Source organism: Bos javanicus, chromosome 13 (assembly GCF_032452875.1).
Source record: "Bos javanicus breed banteng chromosome 13, ARS-OSU_banteng_1.0, whole genome shotgun sequence".
Lineage (NCBI taxonomy): Eukaryota > Metazoa > Chordata > Mammalia > Artiodactyla > Bovidae > Bos > Bos javanicus.
In genome coordinates, this window is record NC_083880.1 from 54,590,439 (window position 1) to 54,616,124 (window position 25,686).

A 25,686-nucleotide genomic window follows, 5' to 3' on the forward strand; every position below is an offset into this window, starting at 1 on the left:
TACGTTTTCCTACAACTTTTCAATTTAATGTGGTACAGGACATGTGTCTAATAAGCCCGAGCATCTTTAGTTTTTTTTCTCAAAGAAGATGAAAGAAGGTGAACTTAGGCTTGTCCAGTGATCAGTGTTAATGCTCAGAAGATCTGAGCTCCTTGTTTGGTACCTGCAACAAACACCGCACTTTCCTTCACCACACCCTGCTGTCAGTAAATTGGCTTTACTGTGCATGGGCAAGTGGACCCAGATTTGGTTCAGTGAGTTTCAGTGACCCAGATGGATCCTGTCCAGCACCTGAGCACCTTTTCTCAGGGGCAGCACCAGGCGCTTGCCACCGACCGGGCGTCCTTGGCCTATGGCACTTCTGGTAAAGGAAAACAAGGTGCTCACATTGGCGAGTTGAGACGTCTTTGGTAAGTAATGGAACTGATGTGTGGCGACACCAGAGTATTCTTCCCTATCACATTGACTTCAGCTGCAGAGGAGTATTCATTGGGATTTTCCCTTTTGGACTAAGTAAGGCTTGGTCATGTGGCTTTGTTTCTGATGGCCACTGGTTAGGAACTCCCTCTTTTGAGACTAGGGAACTTGAGCCTTGAGAGACAGGTTTGCCTTGACTTGTTGATTTGCTTGGTATTTGACAACACTGGCCATGAATAATTAAGTGTGAGTGATCAGTGCTCTGTTCTATCTTGTAGTCTAGGGTGTATTTTACAAAACTGTTAAATGTTCAACTATGCTTCTATAAAAAGAAAAGTGATTTTTTTTTAAACACCACATGGCCACAACATTCTTCATTCAAACTCTAGAGAAAATTGGTTAAGATGAAACTGTTGAAATTCTGAAACTGGTTTTTTTTGCCTATCAGAGAAAACTGGCTTAGATATTTTCTCAGTATCATGACCCTCAGAGATCAAAATATTTCTAGGAGAAACCCTGAAGTTACAACTGTTACCATGTTCTTGAAATGCAGACACAACTCACAGTGCCTGTGACTTTAGTTGTGGGTTAATTAGTAGAAGTACAAATCAAAGGGGGAAGAGAGAAAGAGCCTTTTTAAAATCAAGTAAATTCAGCGTATCCCAACTGTTACGAAGTTTTACCTTTGCTGGGTGAGTTGCCAGGACGCTGGTGGTCACGATTTCCTGTCTTTTCATTTGCATTTTGTTTGTTGTTAAAACAGGAAGCTTTGGGGACCTTCAGGGAATGCTTGGATTCGCCTTTTGTTTTTGTGTGCGGGAATCCTGTTCTATGTGTATCTGTGTTTGCATTTGTCTTGTGTGTAAGTGTGCCAGCCCTGGGGACGCAAGCTCACTTCTCAAATGCAGCCTTTTGTGGTACATTCTCCAGAATTGGACTGCTTTCAGTCACAAACCAGTAAAATGTACAAAAAATGATTTTCCTTTGTAATATGGCCTGGCCGTAATACTCTGTAGATTTAGGGAAAAGATGGCTTGCTAATGGATACCTAAGTTTTGCTACTGTTATACAGCTTGCTGCTGCTGCTGCTGCTGCTAAGTCGCTTCAGTCGTGTCCAACTCTGCGATCCCATAGACGGCAGCCCACCAGGCTCCCCCGTCCCTGGGATTCTCCAGGCAAGAACATTGGAGTGGGTTGCCATTTCCTTCTCCAATGCATGAAAGTGAAAAGTGAAAGTGAAGTCGCTCAGTCATGTCCGACTCTTAGCAACCCCATGGACTGCAGCCTACCAGGCTCCTCCATCCATGGGATTTTCCAGGCAAAAGTACTGGAGTGGGGTGCCATTGCCTTCTCCGATTATACAGCTTAGGGCGGTTTTATAATAGAGATAGAGAATGGGATAATAGTTATAAACTGATAAGTTTTGTATTGAAATACAAGCTATGTGATCTTTGGATGGGTAATGTCTGTATAATATTATCATAAATAATAAAATAGAGATAAATGGGATAAAAGCTTTCAGATGAACTCTTTAGGAATAATTATGTATTAGTTTTTCCAAATTTTTGGGAACTTGAAACTAGTTTTGCTCAACTAAGTTCTGTGACAGAAATTCATTAAAGGTCTAAGTCATTTTTCATTAAGATAAAACACTGAACATTGATTGCTGGACAAGTCTAAGTTCACCTTTTGTCTTCTGAGAGAGAAAAAAATCTTAAGTTATTTGGGCTTATTAGACACATGTCCTGTACCACATTAAATTGAAAAATTGTATCATAGGAAAATATATGCTTTGAGAGGTTACAGAATGTGTTCTTAAGTTTGCCAATCAAAACATGCTGATATAAAGAACAGTTCAATTACTTGCTTCTTGGTTTTCACTAGAGATTAAAGTTTTTAAGGGTTAAAATTGTAATAGATATGCAATTAAGCTACTAAAAGTAATAAGGGAAGCATTTCAGTATGTAAAGAAAGTAGGATATTCACCCTCAGTGAGAGGAAGATATAAAGAATTGAAATATCTTTGTTCATGGGGTAAAGAGAGAATAGTTTTGTCCCAGAGCTTGTTGTTTCTGAATGGGCAAAAATAAAGGACAAATTAATATGTATACAGAAAGTGATGGAAGGTTTGTGGAAAAGGAACCTTAAGGAAAGTGTTTTACATGTGGTCATGATGGGCTCAGATTAGACTGAATTGAATTAAGTAAATGAAGTTTGCTATTAAAAGTAAGGTGGTACAATACTCGATATGGTTTTCTGTCTCTATTAAGGCAGCAAAGTTTTCCTGGAATATTGAGCTGCTATTGATAACAGGTTGTAATAAGTTTCCTTCTCTAACTGACTCTGAGTTTTCCAGAAGACTCCTGAGGCATCTCAGGGAGAAATAAACCAATTAAGATTATTCAGTATTGTATATTACATGAAAAACTTTATACGGAAAAGAATTCTCTGCTGAAGTTGTCACAGAGTGTTAAGTTCTCACGACATGCAAAGCTTCATGTTGGCGAGCGGGCCCAACCTGTGGCCTGTGGGACTTCCCGCCTTCTACATCTCACAGGCCTGTATCTTTTGTTTCCTGGAGGCCTGTGAGCCTCAGGTTGTCTGCTTGCACTCGCCTTCTCCTTTTGTGAGCTTGAGACAGATACAGCCATTAAAACCGAGGCCTTTTCTAAAGCATTTAGAGGTAGAGTGGCATTAACTTGACCCACAGCCAGTAGGATACTGGGGAGTCACCTCAGTCTGGCCATCGCCATGCCCAGTACTGAGCACTTAGCAACAGCGGGGTGGAGACTGTAAATGCCCCTGGTGGGAGGGGTGCGTAATGGTACACGGGGTCTGTGTGGGGTGGTGGAAAGTTCTGGAAATGGAAAGTGGTGATGGTTTGCACAAGAGTGTGAACATACTTAATGCTATTGAATTGCACACTTCCAAATGGTTAAAACGGTAGAGTTTATGTCTGTGTTACCACAATGAAAATAAAAACTATGGGTGTTTTTTTGAACATCAGAAGGGTTTACAATATGGTCTGGCATTTTGAGAATCTTTTGGAAAATGAAATACATGTAAAGGTAACCAAGGAAAGTGTTTGAATCCCCATCTTTATCCCCTTACAAGATGTGACATATATTTGTGACACCTTAACTATATGTTTTGATGTAGTTTAGCTCTTAATGTCAACCTTTTGTGTTTTTGAAAATAGCAGTTTTCATGTTTGTGCATACAGTACATTGATGGTCTTGTCTCGATTTTAGGAATTTGAGAGTGTATTTTGCGGTAAAACTGGCAGAAGGCTAAAGTTGACCAGACCAGACTCCCTGGTGACATGTCCTGCGCAGGAGAGTCTACAGAGCAGCCCAGCTGTGGAGATCAAGTGATGGACGTGAACACTGGTTCCTGGGCAGTAGACAGCCACGCCTTTGTGACACGCAAACATCACCTTGACCCTGGACTTCCGCTCTGACAGTCTAACTTGAGAGGGACGTGTCTCAGCTCATGGGACTCTAATGTGGACTTTGAAAGCCCAATTTGTAGAAATATTTATCTAGAACAAAATACTTACCCATTTATGTCCTCTTAGACCTTTTGGGGATGAAGACATCTTGACGATTAGTAAGTAATTTTTCAATTATCAGTCTGATTCCATCATGTTTTCTTAACATGATAACTTAAAAAAATTAACATCCTTTGTAATTTCTTTAGTCTTAAAAGGTACATTGCTTTTTACTTATTTTATTTACATTTTAGATATGCCCCGTTAGCAACTAGAATGAGTTAAATTTTTCTTAACTGTAAGTAGTTTGGGAATTTTATTTCTTTTGTTTATCACTTCCCCTTGTAATGATTTCCAGCTGGACCGAACTTTATTGCAAAATGCAGTCCTCTTTCAAACCTTTTTGCTGGAAATTTTCCAGAGACCTCCTTTAAAGGTACTTTTGTCCATAAATGAAATATTGTCACAGTAGTATTGCTTCAGTGCCCTCATTTTCATAGAGTCATTACGTTCTGTGTAATAAACTGTAATGTTTGGAACTGAGTTTTTCAAATGAGTGGCTTTATTTGTTACAACAGATAATCCCAATAGGCTTTAGTGCAATACAGTCACTTTCAATAAATACTGTCAACAGAGATAGTTAAAAGTTTGTGCACAAAAGAAGCAGGTAAATCAGACGAGACCTTTGTATGGAAGGGATACCGTACGTTAAATTCTTTATTTATTGTTTTGGTAATACTGTGGCCAGTCATTAATCTGAAGATTTCATGTGTCATTTTATTGAAGTGTTATCTTAGTCTTTACACAAATGCCATGTAAACAAGTTGCTGACTGTTCTTTCTCGGAATTGTACGGAACCTTCTGTGTGTACACCCTCAGTCCCTCTGAAAATGTTGGTCTGTGTCTGAGGTATGACGTTACAGCTGAAGGGACCATTGTAAATTCATGTAGAGACGGAACACTTCTGACAGCAGCTCGATGAAGCATGCTCTTGGGGACCAAGTGTCCAGTCGTCGCTGCTGAGGACGAGGAGGGGCAGCCTTGCTGGATGGCTTGCTGGGCGGCGTCCCCCATCAATACCAGGATGCCACTGGTCCCCACGATCCTTCCAGAGCCCACTGCTCAGTTGGCACCGCTTTCTCACTCTTCCCGAAGTTGTGTTTTAGGAGCTTCGGGGACCTGACTTCTCCCCGACAGCTGCCATCACAGCTCCTTGGCAGGCAGAGGTGTCGCAGATGCCAGGAGGCCCCTGAGCGCCAACGGCACCAGGAAGGCCAGGATCGCCGGGGAGCCCAGGCTCTCCATGAGCCCCATCTCGGCCGTCTTTGCTGATGCCGGGCACGCCTTGCGGTCCTTGAGAGCCCCCAGGAAGGTGAGTGGAGACACAGAAAGGGGACATCAGTGGAGTGTCCATTAAGCCAACCCAACGCTTGTGTTTCTCTAGCTTGTTTCTTAACTCTGGGAGGGGCCCAGGGGAGGCGCACTCAGGCTGGAGAACAGTGAGGGCAGAGGCCTTGCGTGGGGAGGATGGGCCCAGGGTGCAGGAGTCGGGGTTCTGTCCTTAGCAAGGTAGCGTGGAGTGAGTCAGTCGGTGCCGTGTGAGGAATGAGTCTTGGGTGAGGGATGGGGGTGCTGTCGATGAGGGTGGTAGCCACGGGGGTGGCCTGTGTGGGGGCACCTGAGCAGGTGGACAGCAGGTGGAAGAGGAGGTCAGCAGAGGAGAAAGCAGGAGCCGGGCGGTGCTGATGGGTGTGTGTTGAGGTGGTCCCAGCATGTATCCCCCCACCAGAAGGCACAGAAGGGAACACGGCTGGAGCTGCCCTCTTCCCTCTTGGCAGAGCATTTATATTTGACGTGAAAACTGCCAACACCCAGGGTACACGTGGGTCAATTAAGAGAAAATTCTGTTTGAACTGAACTGAAATACCTGACGGCTTTACTTGAATAGAATCTAACTGAATCTACTTCAACACAGGGTGATAAATTCATTGATTCAGCTTTTCCATATAAAAGTGGTTACTGAAACAGCTCCTGACCCCGCCTCTAAGAATGCTTTGCCAAGAGAGAGAAGTTGTTCTGTTAGAAGGCGATGAAGTGTGCTCATCCCCCAGATGTGCCCGTGGGACGTTAGTGACAGTGGTCTCGTACCTTGCAGCCCTTGGTCTCCGTCGGGCCCATCCAGGCCCTCGCCAGCTGAGCCTTTGTCTCCTCTGTCACCCTGGTTTCCTGTTAAGAGCAAGTGACATAATCATATGCTTAGAAGCTCTGATTCAAGTTCAAAGATAGACTGGCTGTGGTGAGTGGTGATCCGCCTTCTTACAAGCAGGGTGCCTGCTTTCTAAGCTTTTTACTGAATCAAAACACATTTAGAAAGGACACGCAGCAAAGTGTCGGGCTCAACGTCACCCACTTGTATGACTCCCAGTATCAGAACATCACTCTCGGACTTTGAGCTTGTTCAATCTGAGCGTTTACCATGTATTCCTATGTTCACCATGAGTTTTGACAGTTATTTAGGGTGTTTTCAAACACCCCCTGAACTCTGTTCTCTGCTCCCTCACTCGTGGCTGCTTTTGGCCTCTGTGGCCCTGGTGTCTGGAAGGTGCGCTAAGGCCCTCTGCGAGCACCCGCTGGCTGCCCGTGCCTTGTGTGATGCTGGCTGCAAGACCTGGGGATGTTCTGGGGAAACAGCCTCTTGTCCACATAGTGATGCTGCTTGAGGCAGACAGCTGGGCTGGGGGCATCTGTCCTGCCTGACACTAAAAGCAGTGACACCAGTTTCCTGTCAATTGGTGTTTGTCGTTTTTCCCATCACAGAAGGTAGCACACCTTCTGCAGAGGACTAGGAGCCCCAGGGCCAGGCAGTCAGGGCCTCCCACGTGTCCTGGGCTTCCCCGGCCTCTACGGCTCCCTGACTCGTTTTGTTCTGGGGAGATGGATGCCCAGCAGTGACAGTGGCATCTGCCCGAGGACCTATAGAATATGTTCTCTTTTAACTCAAACAATAACCCTCAGGTGTCCCCAGCCCGAGGCAGGCATCCCAGGGAGCACAGTGACCCTGCAGCTGAATGGCTGCCTCCACTGAGTCCTGTCATGCTGTTTTTCTGAGAATCCATAAAGGTGATGAATGCTGTTTTTGAATTTTATTTTCAACAGTCTTAAAGGCACTCAGATCCCTATTTGGATAAAACCTTGTTGGTCTGTCTTTGGGGGGAACCATCCCCCACTGCAGACAGTAAAGTCTCCAAGACAACAGGAAGCTGTCTGACAGTGGCCTTCAGCCTGCCGGGAAGAGAAGGGCGTCCGCCGGCGTTTGCCCTCTAGCGCTGAAAATACTCTCAGTGTCTTTACAGTAACGAAACGACACCACTAATTACAGAAGCGATTTCATCTACTGAAGTATTTACACTGAACCTCACAGATGAACAAAGGAACTCACAGAAGTAAGTTTCATTTTTCTTAAACGGTTTTTCAGAAATAGAAAATTATTTGGTTAATAAGTTTGAAACGAACTAGCAGCAATGAGAGCTCTAAATCCTGAATTTGGGCTGGGAAGCTAGCTGACCTGAGACAGTCAGACTGTGGTAGCAGATGATGTATAATGAACCAAGTATTCAAGGCCTTTTTTAGAAGAGGTTAATGGCCAGAAGTTCCCACAGCCGTGTTACTGTGTGGGCACTGAGCTTCCCTCGACGACGGCACCACGGCAGGGGGTCAAGGTTTCCGCCTCTTTCTAAATTACCTCTCCTAGTTCTTAAGATGCATTTCTCAATATCATTAACTTTTGCCTTTTGCCACAGAAATGTTCACACATGCCAGTTTTCATTACAGGAACTGTTCTTACATATAAATGGGGCTCCTGTTGGTTCATTCCTCTCATTCTTCTCAGCCTGTCCTCCCCCAAATGTTGTTCTAATGAAACTTGAGAAGAACATCACATTTTGGAAAATGTTGTCATACCCTTGGGTTTAATAAGGAGCTGGGCCCCAGAGCATGAAGGGCTGTACCCCAGGCATTTCTAGCAATGGCTTAACCTCTGGGGCTTTTCTAGAGGAGCCCGTGGGGAGGGGAAGGGTGGGATGAGAGGAGAGGGGAGGGGAAGGATGGGGCCCCTGAGGCCTCGTGTCAGTTTCCCCTCTGGGCCTCTTCCCCGCCCTGTCCCCATAAGGGAGCATCTCAACGTGGAGACTGCATGGAGATACTGGTGGGGGGCTCCAGCGTGTGGCTGCATGGTGGAGTGGGCTGCACTCACCTCTGGGTCCAGGGTCTCCAAGCTCTCCTGTGGGACCTCGGTATCCAGGGGGCCCTCGAGGCCCGGGGTGACCAATGGAGCCTGGGGGGCCCGGGGGGCCCGGGGGGCCAGCAGGACCCGGTCGCCCGATGGAGCCTGGTGCTAGGGGCTTCCTCAGGTGCGCGGCCAGTTGCGCGATTTGCTCTTTTGGAAAACAAAGATCAGGCGTGTATTCATCAGAAGTGTGTTACGTGAAGTGTGAGCATACCGCTCTTCAAAGACAGCTTGTTCATTGACTGCGAAGGGCTGTAACTGCTTTGGGTCTGTGAGAAATGGTGTCAGTATGCTGTCCCTGAGAAATGCTGAGGAGCAAATCACAGGCCTAAGAAATGCTGAGGGGAAGGAGCCCACCCAGTGCAGACCCCAGGGATGCCAGCAGTGGGCTTGGCTGGAAGGTGATGGAGGGTGGGGATGAGGGTGGGGTGGAGGTGAGGCTGGGGGTGGGGGGTGGCAGTGGGGGGAGGGGGAGGCTGGGGGTAGGGGAGGGGGAGGCTGGGGGTGGGGGGAGGGGGGGGTGGGGGTGAGGATGGGACCCTGCTGGGGGTGGGTGAGGCTGCAGGCACTGTGGACCAGGCAGGGTGGGGTGGGAGGGAGGACACTCACCACTGACCAGCCCCCCGCACAGCTCCCTGATGTGTTGCTCGCTGGCTTCTTTCCCCTGAAATTCATCCCCAAATCCATCATCATATTGGGCCCACTGACTTCTCTTTGGGGCACCCCCACGAACACTAGGAACCCTGATTGTCTGGAAAGGACTTGATCCAGATCCAGGAAGAGCCCAACATGCAGGAGCACTGGCTCCCAGGGGACACGTACCGGGACCCCAGGTTTTCCAGTGATGCCAGGCACGCCTCGCACGCCCTGGAGGCCCACGGGGCCAGGGGGGCCAGGGACGCCATCTACGCCGCTGGTGCCATTGGGGCCCTGGATGCCCTTAGGGCCCAGCTCCCCGCGACTGCCAGACTGGAGGGAAACAGAAGCAGGGAGGGGGTCATGGCCGAGCCACCTGCAGGGGCTTCTCCCTCGGAGCTGGCAGTTTCCCCACTTCTGACCCACACGGCCATCAGTGCCCCAGAGCCAGCCTGGGGCCCCAAGGGGGCCGGGGAGCCAGTGTCTGCCAGGCACTCACCTCTCCTTTGGGGCCAACAGGGCCACTGGGACCCTGGAAAAGAGCAGAAGGGAAGTTGTGCACTTCAGTTACTCACGTGTTGTTGGCTGTGGGAACTAGTTCCCCAGGAGCCAGCTTTGCCTGTTATTAGATGGGGATGAAGAGAAAGCGAGTCGCCCATGAAGCTGCTGTCTGATTACATGACAGCATCCACAGGGGTTACTCCTTCTTACTCTAGGTATGTTTCTTATATGTTCATAAATATTGTATATTCTTTTTATATTTTTATATTGCTGAGATTGTATTGTAGCTACTGATGTTTTTAAACTTATTTTCCCTGAAGTTGCTCAGTCATGTCCAACTCTTTGCAACCCCAGGAACTGTAACCTACGAGGCTCCTCCATCTATGGGATTTTCCAGGCAAGAATACTGGAGTGGGTTGCCATTTCATTCTCTGGGGGATCTTCCCGACCCAGGGATCGAAGCCGGGTCTCCTGCACTGCAGCCAGACGCTTTGCCATCTGAGTCATCAGGGAGCCACCTTATTTTCCCTAAGCAGTGTCATTAGCAGTGGTGCACTTCTCACCCATGTTTGCTTTGTTCTCACTCTTGTTTTACAAGGTAGAGCTGAAGCTGTCTGTGGCTGAGGCCCCCCCTTCTCCAGTTGTGAACCCAGGAATCTGCCTGGCAGGCTGTGGACAGGGAGTGGGCAGCAGCCGGCGGCCAGATGGCCCCGGACCCCTCCTCCACCCGGGCCGCTCTCCGGTGAGAGCCCGACACCACCTCCGCTCCAGCCACAGCTGGTGCCCAGCACCCCAGCCGGAAAGGTTGGCTCTGGGCTACGAGATTCTGCTGGAGACGAGGGTCCTGGACTGAGCCGTTTCCAGACTTAAAGAAAGGCTTGGTCACGGAGCCAGAGACCCTAGCCACATGCGGCCACGATGGTCCCTGTTCCCAGACACCCTGACTGTTCCCTTTCAGTCACCTCCCAAAGTGTGACTGTCAGTTCTATCAGCCTTTTGTTCTATCAGCTCGGTGGAAGCAGCGTTTTCTGTAGCTCAGCCTCAGCTCTGGCTAGTTCATACTGAAAAGTCACAGAGGGAGTGTGGAGAGGGGGTGAGGGATAGAAGACCCACCACAGGGGACAGCACAGGTCCCACCCTCTGCCTCGGCCTCGACTCGGCCCCACCCCCACCCCACAGACCTGCAGATGCTGCCCTCCCCGCACCACAACCATGGCAAGAGGCCGCCTGTCACACTCACCAGTTCTCCTTTATCCCCAGGAAGGCCGTCAGCACCTGCGATGCCCTGAAATGACACAGTGCCGAGCTGCCGACACCCATTCTTGGCGGGAGCCGTGCCCAAGACTCAGGCCTGGGTGCCAGGCAGACAGCGAGCAGAGCCTCAGGTGGGTTTGGACCATTTTAGGTGCTCTTGGTGCTCCAGGGGGTTGGGGGGTCAGCAGCAGAGCTGTGGGCCCCTCTCCCACCCTGGGCCCTCCAGAGAGAAGGTGCTGCTCCTGGGACCCAGACAGCCAGTGGGGAGCATGCCTACTCTGAGGGTCCCTGAGAATCACCCCCGGCCACAGGCAGCCTCTGTTGTACCCAGGAGCCAACTGACCCCGGTCTGCATGGGTGCTCTGAGTTGTCAGCCTGGGGGCCAGGAGTGGGGGCAGCGACAAAGCTGGAAGGAGGGAGGGAGGGAGAGAAGGAGGTGCCCCCAGCCCTGAAGACAGTGGCAGCCCCCCAGCTGACCTGACCACTGATGTCTCACCTGGTCGCCCTTGGGGCCGGCAGCTCCTCCCGGGCCCTGGTCAGAAAGGGGTGATGAGCGTTAGAGGATCACAGCGGGGTGGGGGAGGGGGCCAGTGCCCTTCCCCCACTGGGGTGCCAGGACCAGCTCGGCACACATGGGCTCCTCCCATACACTTGGCATCTTGGCCCCTGAGCGTGCTGGGAGCTTGCCCCTAGCCTCCTCCCTGATGGCCCCAGCCCCCAAGTCTCAGGGACAATGGGGACCCCCCAGTGCTGACTACTGGGCACCAACACTGCCTTTGAGTGTGTTGTGGAACTGTGGGAGGTGGGATGAGGGGCGTGGGGGTGCAGGGATTCCTGCAGGGACAGCACTTACCCGGTCGCCCATGCCACCTCGGAGGCCTTGGGGGCCCGGCAGGCCGGGGTCTCCTATGCTGCCCTTCCGGCCCTACAGACAAGGGCCCAGCTCATCAGCCCCACAAAGGAGCCCAGTGTTGACTCTCCCCAAGCCCGACTGGCCCACCTGGGCTCCCCGGCCCCAAATCTCACCCACCTGGAAGCCACGGACGCCAGGGGCCCCGGGGGGGCCTTGCGGGCCCAGCGCCCCCTGAAAGACAGAGGGAGAGCGTTAGTCCAGCTCCGCCTCCCCTTGGGGGCTGGGCGGGCAGGCAGGCACAAGGACTGACCCCAAGCCATCTGGCCCAGTTGCTGGGGAGGGGGCATCCTGGGGGCAGCTGAGGTAGCAGAGGTCAGGCCCTGGGACCCCGTGCATCAGCCGGACGTGGCACCAGGCACCAATTCCCCTGTTGCCCTGGGCACCAAGGCTGGTGGCATCATTGCTGGGTCCGTGGAGGGGCCTGAGGTGGGGCTGCTCCCTCGGCCTGGTGCTGGGTGCTGGGCCTCTGCACCCTCAGCCAGAGTCTCAAGGACAGGACAGCTGGGGCCCAGCCACCACCATGTCCCAACTTTCACAGACTCAGCCCTTTCATACCTCTAAGATGTCACCCAAGCCCACAGAGAAACAGGCCCTGAGCCCATTGCCCCCCGAGACTTCATTTCCCCAACTCACCGCTGAGCCCCTGTGTCCAGCCTCTCCACGCTCGCCGGGCATGCCAACATCTCCCTACACTCGAGAAGGGACAGAGGGTGTCAGCAGGCTCCACACACACACACACGAGTAGGGGGCAAGAGCTGCAGATACTCACAGGGACACCAGGCTCTCCCGAGGGGCCGGCCTCACCCAGCTCTCCAGGTCTGCCCTGCGGGGGAGGGGTGAACCCTGAGTGCCTGCCTGCAGGGGAGGGCCCCCTCTGCCCCCAGGACCCAGACTGCGGCTGCACCTTCCCCTCTCCCTCTCCTGGAGAAAGCAACCACGTACCAGTTCTCCTTTCTCACCCTTGGACCCTGCTCGTCCGGGGAGACCCTGTAGGTCAGAGGTCAGCACATAAGGTCAGAGACAGAGCACCCTGAGAGTGAGGGGCTCCCGCAGCCTCCCTGGCCTTGATGCAGAGACCCCACACACACCCCTGCTCGGGGTAGATGGCCGCCCGGTAGCTGCATGCACTCACCGGTAGCCCGTTGGGCCCCTTCTCTCCCGGGGCACCGTGGCGACCAGCTTCTCCCTGTGAGGTTTGTGGGACACGTGCTGGGGTCCTGCAGGCTGAATGCCCCACACACCCTCCTCCTCCCTGCAGACCCCCAGGTAGGACCAACCTTCTCGCCATCAAGTCCTGGCACACCGTCCCGGCCATCCTTGCCTGGCATGCCCTGGGGATGGGACAGTGTGAGGCCGGGTGAGCGGTGGGCCCCCTCCAGGCCCTGCCCTTCCCCACTGCCCTGCCGTGGGTCTACCCTCCTGGGCTCAGGCAGGTGGTGACCTGTGCTGTCCTCCAATCGTGCAGGTGAGGGCAGGGAGGATGCACCCAAACTCTTCACAGCACTCCAGGGAGTCTGCTGTGCCCACTTTACAGACCAGGAGACTGAGGCCTAGGAGCCAGGATCTGGCCTTCGATCGAGCCTAGGCCAGGATCGAGCCTAGTCCCACAGGCTAGACCAATTTTGGAACCACAGACATAACCACGTGCTGGGAGGGCGGCAGGACGGCAGCCAGGGTCTCTCCCTCCCCTCCCCTCCTTTAGCTCTGCCTCCCACGACCGGTTGTGCCGCCCTGTCCTCTCAGGCTGGGGTGGGGGAGGAGCCAGGGGGCCAGGAAGAAGTGTGGGTCCGGGCTGAATGTGGGCACAGGGTTAGGAGAGCTGCACAGGTCACCCACCCTGCCCCCCCATGCGCTGGCAGCCACGGACACTCACCGGCTCTCCACCGGGCCCAGACATGCCGGGGATGCCTTTAGGACCAGGCCTGCCCTAGGAGACACGGAGGGACCACAGTCAGGCCTCGGGGACTGCTCTCCCAGATGTGTCACTGGGTCTTGGGAGGGGGGCAGGAGGCTTGCCCACCACTTCCTAGACTCAGGATTGGCTGGGGGACAGCTGTGGGGGCCAGACCCAACCCTTAGGGGAAAAGGCCCATCAAGCAGGAGCTATCTTAGGGTCTTGGGGATGCTCTCAAGCCAGGGGAAGATGAGATGGGTTTGGAGATGGTCACTTCAGTTCATTTTGGCAGATGTGTGATTATCTCAGTGTCACTTAACCCGAGAGTCATGTTTTCTGTTGCTCCATCTCTCAGCTGGGCAGTCCTGGCACAAGGTCAGGCCTCACAGCCCAGGGCCTCTTGATGGACGTCAGTGGTCCTCTGGCCCCTGCCTGGCCACTCCCAAGAGGAGCTTGTTAGGTGACAGTAGCTTCAAGGAGCCACAGGGGAAACAAGGCCGGGGGCTCCTGGGGAAGCTACCTGGGCTGGGGGGAAGGCTTTTCTCCTCAGGCCGGGCCTGGCACTACCCAGGGGCTCCCCCTACCTCCAGGAGAGGGCAGCCACCCCAGGCCTCCCTGGACTTGCTGTCTGTGTGACTCCCCCACCCTCATGGATCAGGTTCTGCCCAGGAAGGACCCAGAGAACCCAGGTTCTCTCACTTACAAGGTCGCCCTTGGGGCCACGGAACCCCTCTGGGCCCCTCTCTCCTCTGTCGCCCTGCAGTGACAAGGGGGAACACGGAAAGAGTTAACAAGGTGGGGGGCGGGTGACCTTGCTGAGGGTCGTAGAGGCCAGAGGGACCCCGACCACACCTCCACCCACTTCATGCCTGGAAACAGGGCGCAGATCTCCCATGAGGGCCAGGCTGACTCCTCGGGAAACTCGACCCCGTGCCAGGCGTGCCCAGTCCTTCCCCTCAGGCATGCATATGGGTACCTGCCTAGGTGTGACACATGTATCCCCCATGTGAGCCCACGGGACAGTGAAGCCCCGGGAAGGGCTGGGGCAGCCCAGTGGGTCTGGGGAAGGCGACTGGGTGAGGAAGAGAGGAGAGAACAGAGCTGGGCCTGCAGGGGCCACCCCACCCACCCCCAGACACACACATACCGCTTTCCCAGGGGCTCCTGGGATCCCGGGGGGCCCTCGGAACCCAATGGGACCCTGTGGAGGAGAAAGACCCTGAGCGTCTCACTAGAAGCCTGGGGGCGTCCCCAAAGCACCCAGGTCCATCTGGAGAGGCCCTCCCAGGAGCCCCCAGCAACGGCCCCATCAGCACCCCGCTAGGGTCCCCAGGCCTCTTCCCTTCCCCACATTTGCCAAGCCCCCTCCCCAATGCCCCCCATCTGCCCCTCCCACCCCCTGGACCCACAAAAACCTTCACAGGCTCCGGTTTGGGGAACAATCCAGTGAGTGGACTCTAGAGACAGCCCTGCCATGGCCATGGGTGAGGACCCACACTCACAGGGCCCACCTGACCTCGGGAGGTGGCCCCCAATGCCTCTTCACCTCAGGCTGGCCCATAGCCCCTCAAGGGCCAGGTAGGCGGGAGGGGGGGTGTGGCTTGTAGACTTACCCGGTCCCCGGGGGGTCCAAGTGGCCCTGGAAGTCCTCGTAGGCCCCGTGGACCCTGAAGGGAGAGAGCTGGAGCTGTAGGGCCCGGGCCAGCAGTCCCCCAGGAGTGCACACCCCCAGGAGCCATGGAGACCCTGGTCTCAGGACCCCCACCCAGTCCCGTCCTGGGAGTTGGTGGACCACTCCTCACAGCCCTGAGCTGTCCACCCCACATCCTCACCTGTCCAACCCCTCTCCCTGCTCACCTGCAACCCCACGGTGCCCGGGATACCAGGGGGTCCAGGGGGGCCGGGGTCACCCTGCAAGAGAGGCACAGAAAGTGGTGGTGGGTGGGGCCAGCCCCAGCTCTCCTCCTTGCCCTCTCTCCCTACCTACTGCCCAAGCCCTAGCAGTGGGGGGCGCTGCCCTGACCTCACAGCTGTACCTCCAAGGCCGAGGGGGCACTGGCCGTTTTCCAGAGAGGTCTCACCCTGTCCTTCCTCCCAGCAAGGACCCCAGCCCTCCCCGGACACCTTGTGGTGGGGGTCAGCCGCTCACGTGGCAGTCTGGCCACTCCCACCATGCTAGAGGGGCCCTAGTCTGCGGGTAAGGACAGACACATGTCCTCCAGGGAAGTGGCCATGAGGGAGGGAGGGCAGCGGGTCTGCCCAGGCTCAGGGAACCTCTGTGTGAGGCCAGGTGGTGGGGGTCTGTGCAGAGACCCTGCCCCAAACCACCAGGCTCTGGCAGGCAGGCCCAGAATGGGGGGATGGGGGGTTCACAGAAGCCGCTCAGTCAGGGTGCCCCCACCTGCCTGCCTGGGAAGCAGCCAGCACCTCTCACTCATCCCAACCCCTCACCCCAACCCCACCCCAGCACCCGTTCCTCCCCACCCCCCTGCCGGGTTCCACCCCATGGCCGGCCTCTACCTTTTCGCCATCCTTGCCAACTTCTCCGGGCTCCCCTTTGTAGCCGGTGGGTCCCTGAAAGAGCAGTGAGCAGACAGTCATGGCCCCACCCCCAAGCGGTCCTAAACAATTAGGCCTGCCCAGCCCATCAGCCAGCTGGGGAAACCAAGGCCTTGGTGGGAGGAGCAGTGCTGGGCCAGGATTGGGGTGGGGGTCTGAGATCAGCTTTCCCCACGCTGTCTCTCGATGCCCCTATCCCGGCGGGTCACCAGTGTTGAGGGGACAGGGACACAGCAAGGACCCCCAGCAGGGTGGGACCCCAGCCCCCACTGCTTCCTGCAACAGCCCTGTGACCCCACCACCCCCTGACCTCTGCCCATGTGGGGGCCTGGCCACCTCCTAGGGAGTGTAGGGGAGGGCTGGGGTCTGTGTCAACCCTCAGTGGCTGCTTACCTTGAACCCTGGCATTCCTGGGGGCCCTGGGGGGCCTGGCGGGCAGATGGCCGGGCACTGTTGGGAAACAGAGTGGTCAGACCCCTCCCGGTCAAAGAGAATAGGAGTGGGAACTGAGGTCAGAACATGGAGGCCCTGAGATGGGCCATTTGGCACAGGTGAAGGGGACCTCGGCCCCTAGGGGGCCTCCTAGGGGCTGAGACAGGGCCTCACTCAGGACCGCCGTGGGGTGTAGTGAGGCACTGCAGAGCCAGGCCGCAGCCACCAGCCCCTCGAGGCCGCCTCCACACACCCAGCTCTGATGTCTCAGCCCAGCACAGGTTCAAAGTAGCTATTCAGCACAGTGGCTGCTGGCTTCACAAAGGAGCCTTCATCACACAGCTCGGCAGCCAGCCCTGCTCGGGGTCCCCGTGGTGCATGGAGGTGCCAGAGGGAGGCGTGTGTGACCCTTGGGCATCCCCAGGGTCTCGGCGAGCCCAGGGCTGGTGTGGGGGCTTCCAGATCATTCCACAGCTCATCTGGTAGAGCCAGTGACATCACCCCCCAGTTGATCCCCTAGCATCAGGGGCCCAGCCGTTCTCCTCTTTCCAGAAGACCCCCTGAAGCCTCCCCAGGGACACCAACATCAAGCCCTCAGGACACAGGTGGAGGCGAGAAGGGCCGGCAGGGGCACCAGTGGGCTAGCTGGGCCAGGCCAGGCCCTCTGTTTAATAACTTACAATGGCTTCTTCCAGGAGGCTGGGTGTTGGCCCACGAACCCCAGGCCTCCAGAGTCACTGTTCTTACATGAGAGACAAAGCTCAACTACTAGACTGTAGCCTGAAAGTTTCTGTCTGCCCCATCAAGGCGGTCAAAGCTTGCCCTGCGTGGCTAAAACCTGGCCTTCACACGCAAAGCCTGGCTGTGCCAAGGAGGAGCAGAATTGGTCAACATGTGATTTTGCTTCAATTAACTTCCATTTGCGCTACCGTGCATGCCAGGGAGACGCGATGGTGCAAGGCTAGGCTGTGGGGGTGGGGAGAGGGCAGTGTGGGGGGGATGCCACACCCAGAACTGGTGCTGCCTGCACTGAGCCCATTCCTAGGGAGCCCCCATCCCTGCCTTCCTGTGCTCTCCAGATGGGGCCCCCTCCCACCAAGACAGGCACCCCCACAAAAGGCTTTGAAAAGGCCGCACATGCCCACCTGAAGATCAGTAGCACCTTCGGGAAGCACCCCTGGGTGACCCTGGAAGACAGAGATGCCAGCTTCGACACAGCCCTCCATGCTCTCTTCCTACAACCCACCACGCGAGACCACCAAGGCGCTCGGGCCCTTCATCCTCCAGTGGCCAGTGCCAGCTGGCCCCTCTGCAGAGTGCGTGACAATGACAAAAACCGTCTGCCCTTGGGATGGGGCGGTCCCCAGGCCTGAGCCCCACTAGCTGGGGTCAGCTGATGCACTGCTCCAGCCTGGCCCTAGCCCCTGTCTGGGGTGTGGCCAGGACTCTCCATGCAGACATGGGTCCTGGGGCTGACAGCCTGGGGGGCCTGAGGATGGGCACCCTGGGGACAAGGGAGTCCCACCCACCAAGCAGTCACCCATGCCTGAGACTCGCCCGAGAGCTTGAGAGCCTCTGTCCAGTACTCACAGGGGGGCCAGGAGGTCCTGGGGGGCCAGGGAGGCCTGGGAGTCCTGAGGGTCCCTGTGGGAGGGGTTATGACTTAGAAAGAGCAGGAGCAGCCCCCACCAGGGGTGAGGCGACCAGCCTCCTCCAGAGACGAGCCCCCCGACCCCGACCTCCCCATCCCACCCCCTGCCCAGGACAATGCACTTATGGTGCCCCCCACCTGCTCGCCCCTCCCCCACCTTCTGCATCCCGAGATCCACTCTGTCCTTGGACTTCAGCCACTGAGGACCACAAGCAAGAGGAGAGGGAGAGGAGGGGTGCAGGGAGAAGGTGAAGGAGGGAGGGAAAAGGGAGGGAAAAGGGAGGGAAAGCCCCTCCCCCATAGTTGCCTTTGGGGAGTCCTGGCAGCCACTCACCGGGGGGCCCCGGAGGCCAATTCCACCTGGGAGGCCGCTCACCCCTGCCTCTCCCTGGGAAGGTAAGAAGTGAGAGAGCGGGGTCTGCACCCAAGGAGCTCTGAGGACCCAGAGCAGTTCAGACTCTGTCCTGTATCCCCTTCACAGGGCTGGCCAGCTCTGTTTAGGTACAGGGACTCTGTCTCCCCCCACCAAGCCCCACCCTCACCCTGGCTTGGGACCTGGTAACCATGTTGGCTCTGAGTGTGGTGGGCATGCTTTGGTGGGGGGGTGGGCACGAGAGTTGTAAGTACTCACAGGAGGTCCAGGGAGGCCTTTGCCCTGCAATGCCAAGAATGGGGTCAGGGCTTGCTGGGGACGGGAGGGGGTTGCCCACTACCCATCCCATCACCCTGAGCTGGTAGGGCAGTCACTGGGGATGAGAGGATACAGCCTGGATGGCACTCAGGACCCCAGAAGAAGCTGCAGAGGGGCTGCATTTGGGGAGCTTTGGGGCCCTCAAACTCCCACCAGGAGGAGACGCCAGTACTCACCCCCAGCCCAGGTGGCCCTGGAGGTCCCAGACTTCCCTGCAGGAGGAAATGAGGTGTCAGAGGGGCTGGCAGAGGCACTATGCCAGTGTATGCAAACCCATTCCCCTCCCTCCCAAGTCCATCTCCCCTGAGGAGGGGTTCCTATTTCACAGAAGACTAACAGCAGGCGGTGGGGGGACCTCTGATGTCTCAGGGGTCTGGGTCCAGCCCTTTACCAACAATCCTGCAGAGGAAAAGCTAGAACCGGTCCCACCTTCCTGGGAGCACTGCTGCAGGCAGGATGGACCACCAGGTGTGACCCACGCCACACAGAGGAGCTCCATGGCCGGTTCCTCCAGGAAGCCCTCCAACCTTGGCCCACAGTAGAGAGTCCCAAAGCTCCAGCAGCCACCTGCCTGTCAGCACTCTCCTGGACCTCCTCCTGCCTGCATCCCAACTTCAAGGTTCTTGTACTGGAGGCCCTCCCCTCCTGGGTCCCAGGCTCCCAGCAGAAAAGCCTGGTGCTAGCCCACTTTCTCCCACCCTCCTCCATCTCCCAAACCCTCCTTGGCATCACCCAAGCACCTGCCCTCCTGCAGGCAGCCTCTCTCTTCTTTGTTTCTACTAAGAAAGCTCCGTAGCCCAGTTCCCAAAGGCAGTGCTGTGTCCTGGGTTCCCCCACACCCAGCCCCCTGTCCTCTGCACTCCAGGGCTGGGAAACGGTCATTTCTTAAAGCGGGGAAGGAGAGGGAGTGTTGGGTTCAGCTTTGCTGTCAGCACCACGAGAGAAGTTGATCAACCAGAAAGAGGCTTTGGTGGACACTGGTCAGACTCAGGGGACAGGCTGGGCCATGACCATGGCCCCTCAGAGAGAGGGGCAGTGGTTCACCACGAGAGGAGAAGGGCCAGCCATGCCCCGCCCATGCCAGCCCCTCAACACGGTCTGAGGGCTGGGGCAGCTCTGACCAGATGGGGTGGGGACAGGGAACGTGCCACCCTGTGTCCACCTGCCCTCCTGCCCCCTCCACCCCACATCAGGGGCGGGGCCCAGCCAGTCCAGTCACGGCAGCTGTCCTCAGAACCCCCACCCTGTGGACAGGCGGTGCTCAGCTAGACTGCCCTTGGCCAGGACCTCAACTCCAAGCTGAAGCCACTGGATGCGGTGCCTGCCTTACCCGTTCTCCGGGAGCGCCCTTGGGTCCAGGAGGTCCATCCTGCCCGGTCAGACCCTGGGGAGCAGATGGAAGGAGGCAGGCTAGAGGGGTCACACAGGAAGGATGTGCCCCTCCAAAAAAAAAAAAAAAGGGAGGATGTGCCCCTCCAGGGGACAGAGCCAGCCATGGGCCCTTCTCTAAAGCCAGTCCAGAGAGGTCAGAAAGACTAGACTAGTACCTCCCCCCACTGGCCACACCCACCGTCCACCTGGTGTGCTGTGCTGGGGGGGTGGGGGCAGCGTGTGGGAAGCCAGTAGCTGGAGCCCCTGCTGGAGTGGACAAGCCCAGGGAGCAGGAGAGTTCCCCTCTTGGACCCCCTCCAGTGCTTACAAAGCCCCCATCCTGGGGCTCCGCCTTAAGCTCCTGAGGACCCCTGATGCAGCCGCCAGGGGCTTGGAGGGGTCTGGATAATGGGCCTTTGTTCCCAGAGAAGCTGGCAGGACTTTCGCCCTTCCTGTGTGCTGGCGCTGTCGTCTGGCAGACAGGGCCAGACACTGACGGGTCTGGGACGGAGGCCAAGGGACCCCGCTGGGGGACCTCTGGAGATTCTCTTGGGCCAGACTCTCCTATTTGAGCTGGCCCAGCTGGAGAGCAGCAATTAAACCTGACTCCTGGGCGCTGGGATGGAGCCCCTCCAGGCGGGAGGGGATGGGGGCTTGCACGAGGAGAGGAGGGGAGCGGGCAGGGAGGGGAGGAGCAGGCACACTCACATCCACTCCAGGCAGTCCAGGCAGCCCGGCCTCTCCTGGTTTCCCTGGCTTCCCTGGGGCCCCTTTTGGTCCCTGTGGGGGGAAAGGGCAGAGGCATGACAGAAGCTGAGCCAGAGACTGGCCTTCACCAAGAAGAGAGACGTCCTCCAGTGGGGCCCGAGGAGGGCCTCTCCACTAGACCCTGGCCCAGCTGCCCACCTTCGCTGGCACCTCCTCCAGCAGCCCCCTACCTGTCTTTGGCCATATCTGTATCATAATCACCTGGACCCTTCAACCTTCCCAGTGAAGGGCTGGGATACCCTCTGTGAGCCTAGAGCCCTTAATTCCTGGCCTGAACAGCTCCAGGAGGGTCACTTGTGGGACCTCTGACAAGCTGGACGTGCAGGGTTGTGTTGACCCCTCCCCTGGCCCGAACAAGCTTCAAAAGCCAGACCCTGCCCTGAGAGGCACCAAGTCCCACCTACTCCCCTCCCACTGCTTTCTGCTCTGCCCCTTCTCCCAGGCCTCCCCTTTGGTGACCCAGGGCCCAGCATGATGGGAAGGGATGTCAATGACCCCTCTGTTATAGGCCCACCCCTCCCCTCCAGACTAGAAGGTGGACATCCCCACCCCCTCCCCACACACACAGCCCACACCGCAGCCAGGACACTCACCGCGGGCCCAGGCAGACCAGGAGGACCAACTTCTCCCTGCAGAGGGGACATGCCCATGTGACCAAGCGTCCCCAGGGAGCAGAGCTGGGGCAGAGGAGGCTCCAGAAGACAAGATGGAGCCCCTCATCCTGTCGTCCACACCGGTGGGCCCCTCCCTTCCAGGGGCAGTCACAGCAGTGGGTGGTGGGGAGAGGGCAGGTGGTGGGGAGAGGGGTTAGCTGGACAGATTGGGGCTTTTGAGCCCACTCTGAGGGCACAGGAACATCCCAGAAATGATGGGAGGCATCATGAAGCCCACCCCTCCACCTGCCTGAAACCTAGTCAGAGGTGGCAGCCCCCACACTCACAGAGGAAGGCACCCCAGCACCCCTCCCCTCTGATGACCACCCAAAGCTTCCAGGCCAGGTATTACGTGGAAACATCCCTAGAGGGAACAATGGAGCCTGGCTCCTATCGGCTGCGGAGCCTTGGGGTGCAAGGGGCCCAGCCCCACCAGGAGTGGAGGCTGCCTGGGTCCAGGGCCCAACACGGCTGCACTGGGCAATGGCCCTTCGGAGGGGGTGGAAGGAGGGAGACTCGGGCCATCAAGAGCCGGGCAGGCCCCTGGGACTCAAGGAGCTGAGAACCAGCCAAGGGCGGCGCCACCGGGGAACAGTACTGGTGAGGAGAGGTCTGGAGGGCCCTAACTTTCATGGCCTGGCTGAGTCTCTCTGGGTCCAGGGCTCTCACCCCACCTGGATCTGGGGGCAGGCTGTGGGGTCTCATCTGCTTCCACACGGCCAGGGCCACACTTAGGTTGGGGCACTTTGAAGATGATAGCCCCCCAGCCCCTTCAAGGCTGGCTCCAACCTCTAGTAGCCACGGAGATCCTGCTAGGGGCATAGGCCCATGCCTGGGCCTTCACCTCCAGAAAAGAGGAGTGTGGGCCCTCCAGGGACCCAGAGACATACCTCAGGGCCCACACTTCCACCCCAAAGAGCACTACACAGCCACCCCCACCTGTTCTGGGGAGACAACCCCTGAGGGGTCCACTGCAAGCAGGAGCAAGGATCATTTGTCCCATTTCACATCCCACAGGGGTGCTCATTACCCCCAACATCACCCCAGCTCTGGGAGGTGGACTCTCTCTCCATCAGGCCTGGGGCTCAGGGAGTTTGGGGCCAGAGTGAGAACCCCACAGAAGTTTCCCAATAATCCCCCCTAAACTCACATCAATGCCATCCTTTCCTGGCTTCCCAGGTGGCCCTTGGGGACCGGGGGGGCCTCGAGGTCCCACTTTCTGAAATGGAGAAACATCATCAGGTGGCAGCACCCCATGCTCTCCCACTGCGGGTCCCCCTGGTTGGCCCTGGGGTTAGCCTGACAGAGCACCCCCTCCTCCCAGTCCGGAGAAGAGCTCGGACCTGTGCAGGGGTCCGCACCGCCCCTTCCCCCATTCTCCTTCAGACCCCCGGGCTGTTGCAGTGTCCCCTGCCACCTTGCTGGGCCAAGAGGGGCCACGTCCGAGGCCCACGAGGAACAAAGGCCACATTGTGTGTCTCTGGTGGAGATGCAGCTCTGGCACCACACCCGCTGGGTTGAGGACGGAGCAGTCCCTGAACTCAATCCCAGGGTGTCCCCGTGTCTATGGGGGCTCACCCGGGCAAGGGCGAGCCTGTGCCCAGGTGGTGCGGAAACTTTGCAGTGACAAGACTGTGCCCGCCATCTCCAAGTGCCCCGGAATTCCTGGCTCCCTCGCTGATTCAGGGAGACTGGCTACAGGGGGCAAGTGGGGAGCTTATTCCCTGGCTGCGCTGCTCAACAGGTGACCACAGAGCCATGGACCCCCACCCTAGCTGCATTCAAAGGCAAGCCCCATGCGCCCCGGGTCCCATGCTCACCTGTGCCTCAGTCAAGATTACGGTGGCAGCCAGCAGCTGCCCCAACAGCAGCAGGGCCAGGGTGGGGGCTCCGGCCATGGCTGCAGTTGCACTCTGAGCGGAGCTGGCGGCGGAGGCAGGGGCCTCGAGCTGGGCTCGGCGGGCGGGGCTGGTGGTGGGCCGGCCAGATGCCAGTTCCCGCCCCGCCGGCCCTCGCACAAGCCCCCCATTCAGCCAGCCCACCTGGGTGGGCGGGGGCTTCTGCATCGCCCCACTCCCTGCCGAGCCAGCCAGGGAAAAAAGAAACCCAGTGGCATTTTTGGGGCCAGCCTCTGAGTTAAAATTATCCTGGGACTGGTGAGTTACACACACACACCTTTCAGCAAAAAAGAAAGAGGCTCTTTTCTCACTTGGTCCTGGACCAGGGTGTGGAGGCAGAGCCCCACTCTGAAGGCTCCTTTGAAGAAGGGGCAGTCCTGGTCCTGTCAAGGGGCTGACCGAGTCACATTCTCCTCCCTGGGGTCCTGAGAGGGACCCCGCTGCCCAAGGCCCAGGAAGTCCTTCAGAGAGAGTGAACACATCTGTGCCAGGGACCAGACAGGGCCCACCAAGGATGCCAGTCCCTGCCGTGAGCAGACGCCCAGGGCCATGCCTGCCAGGCTGGAACCCCCCTCACCGGAGCCCTCACCCCAAACTTTAACTGTACTGAGTGGTCCATGTACCTGAACCAGCACTGGCAAAGGCCGGACTCTCACCCGGCACTGCCACCCCAAGAGGAAAGTGGGGGCCCCACAGAGAAAGGAAGTGCCCCCGTGACCCCAGGCTCGAGAGAAACAGTGGACAGGGGCTGGCTGCTCCTTTCCCACAAGCTGGGTGAGCTGTGCTTCACCTGGAAACGCATGGGGACAGCAGGGTGAGGGGCAGCACCTGAGGCCAGGGGCACTCAGTGTCCCGCAGGGGGACACTCAAACGTCCAGGTCACCTACGATTGCTCAGAATCCGCAGCTCCCCCCTGCTTGGTGTCAGAATCTTTAGAATTCCCTGGGAAATAAGGCTTCAGAATTTCTGCAGGAGGCAACTCAGAGCTTCTGAGTCGATGGAGGAGGTGCGTGGAGGTAGACCACACAGTTAAGAACCTCCCTTCCCTTCCCCATTGGGTTCAGCTGTGAACCGCTTGTCAGGCTTGGCCACACCCTCCAATCTTTGTTCAGTCGCTAAGTTATGTGCGATCCTTTGTGACCCCACGTACTGTAGCCGACCAGGCTCCTCTGTCCTCCACTATCTCCTGGAGTTTGCTCAAATTCATGTCCACTGAGTTGGTGATGCTATCTAACCATCTCATTCTCTGCCTCCCCCTTCTCTGTCTCTAAAGGAAGGGATAATTATATCAGGAAGGGACAAGAGAATCTCCAAAATTCCTGCCTTCAAGAGTCATCCTAGGACATCCTCACAGACGCAGGGTGAGGCTGTGGGACTGGGGGCGGGGCAAGCAGCTCCATCCCACACCTACTGACACGGCCTCTCACCCAACCCCCCTTCCTCCTGTACTTCCATGCCTGACACAGCAGGGGCGCCAGAGCGCTCCCGCTGGACCAGACTTGGGGAAGTCTTGCTGTGAAGTCAAGGAGAGACCGAGTGCCCGGAATCCCATTCCCCCATCCTAGCCCTATGCAGACCCTCCCACCTGCTGCCAGGAAACACCCTCCCTTGGAGAGCAGCCCCTGTCTTGAAGCCCCAATAGCCACAGTGGCCTGGGGAGAGGCCAGGGGGCTGGCTTCACATCTACTGGCCAGTGTCCAGGGTTACTGCCCACCTGTCTTGGGCCATCACTCTTCCTGAAGCTTGCAGGTCAGGTGGGTCTGAGCGGCCTGCCAGCCTATCGCCAGGTCCCACTGCTGGGCACAGATACTCCCCTCCCCCAGGGTTGCTCCAACGGGGTCTTCCCCTTCCAGGCTCCAAGCTTTTCCATCTGAACCTGAGCCTGATAATGGTCTGGATAAGGACCCTGACCCCTGGGGTCACTGTATGGCCCACACTAGCCCCAAAAAGTGACTTTAAGTTTGTCCATCTCCCCCCGCCCCCACACACTGGACAGGAGGTGTCAGGGGAGCATGTTAGCGGGATGCAGGTCCCAGCTCCCAACCCGCAGAATGAACTAGGCTCCCTCCCCCTGCCCCCCACCCCCAGGTGTGACCTCCATCATTTCCACGTGTCAGGAGGGGAGAGGTCAGTCCTGGCCAGGAGACAAAGCCAGGCTGATGGCAGCATGCCCTGTGGGTTGGGGGTTGCTGAAGGAGGGTGGCACTCTGTTCCCATGCCAGGTTGGAGGGCCCAGGGTCCCTGTGTGGAGGACCCATGGGCTGAGGGGCGGC

The 25,686-nt window shown here is 56.9% G+C and overlaps 2 protein-coding genes across 3 annotated transcripts in view; one reads left to right on the forward strand and one right to left on the reverse strand.

The window, feature by feature from the left end:
- The window catches only part of TCFL5 (transcription factor like 5), a 17,367-nt gene extending 12,917 nt beyond the window's left edge, over positions 1 to 4,450 (forward strand). For both annotated transcript variants that reach the window (XM_061436957.1, XM_061436958.1), the window contains exon 6: positions 3,669 to 4,450. In XM_061436957.1, coding sequence (XP_061292941.1) covers positions 3,669 to 3,791 — 123 coding nt within the window. In that variant the 3' untranslated portion in view covers positions 3,792 to 4,450. The remainder of the gene's footprint in view (positions 1 to 3,668) is intronic.
- On the reverse strand, positions 4,448 to 25,443 carry COL9A3 (collagen type IX alpha 3 chain). The gene is made up of 32 exons (XM_061436954.1): positions 23,336 to 25,443; positions 22,666 to 22,734; positions 21,456 to 21,491; positions 20,803 to 20,874; positions 20,054 to 20,107; positions 18,900 to 18,935; positions 18,664 to 18,687; positions 18,367 to 18,420; positions 17,972 to 18,025; positions 17,527 to 17,568; positions 16,343 to 16,399; positions 15,911 to 15,964; positions 15,248 to 15,301; positions 15,004 to 15,057; positions 14,538 to 14,591; positions 14,094 to 14,147; positions 13,370 to 13,423; positions 12,774 to 12,827; positions 12,629 to 12,682; positions 12,439 to 12,483; positions 12,266 to 12,319; positions 12,130 to 12,183; positions 11,614 to 11,667; positions 11,437 to 11,508; positions 11,080 to 11,115; positions 10,570 to 10,614; positions 9,328 to 9,360; positions 9,015 to 9,161; positions 8,802 to 8,856; positions 8,160 to 8,342; positions 6,056 to 6,133; positions 4,448 to 5,260 (listed from the first exon to the last, which is right to left on the reverse strand). The coding sequence occupies exons 1-32, from the start codon at positions 23,579 to 23,581 to the stop codon at positions 5,070 to 5,072; spliced, it is 2,223 nt and encodes a 740-aa protein (XP_061292938.1). The 5' UTR covers positions 23,582 to 25,443; the 3' UTR covers positions 4,448 to 5,069.
- Between the last annotated feature and the right edge of the window lie 243 nt (positions 25,444 to 25,686).

Bases quoted from the DNA above. Each gene is read 5' to 3' on its own strand.
- COL9A3 (XM_061436954.1), bottom strand. From the start codon at position 23,581: ATGCAGAAGCCCCCGCCCACCCAGGTGGGCTGGCTGAATGGGGGGCTT. The intron at 16,400-17,526 runs GTGGGCATGTGC...GTTTCCCAACAG, and splicing joins AAGGTGCTACTGATCTTCAG to TGCCCGGCCATCTGCCCGCC. The intron at 9,162-9,327 runs GTGAGTGCCTGG...GTTTCCCTCCAG, and splicing joins CTGTTGGCCCCAAAGGAGAG to TCTGGCAGTCGCGGGGAGCT.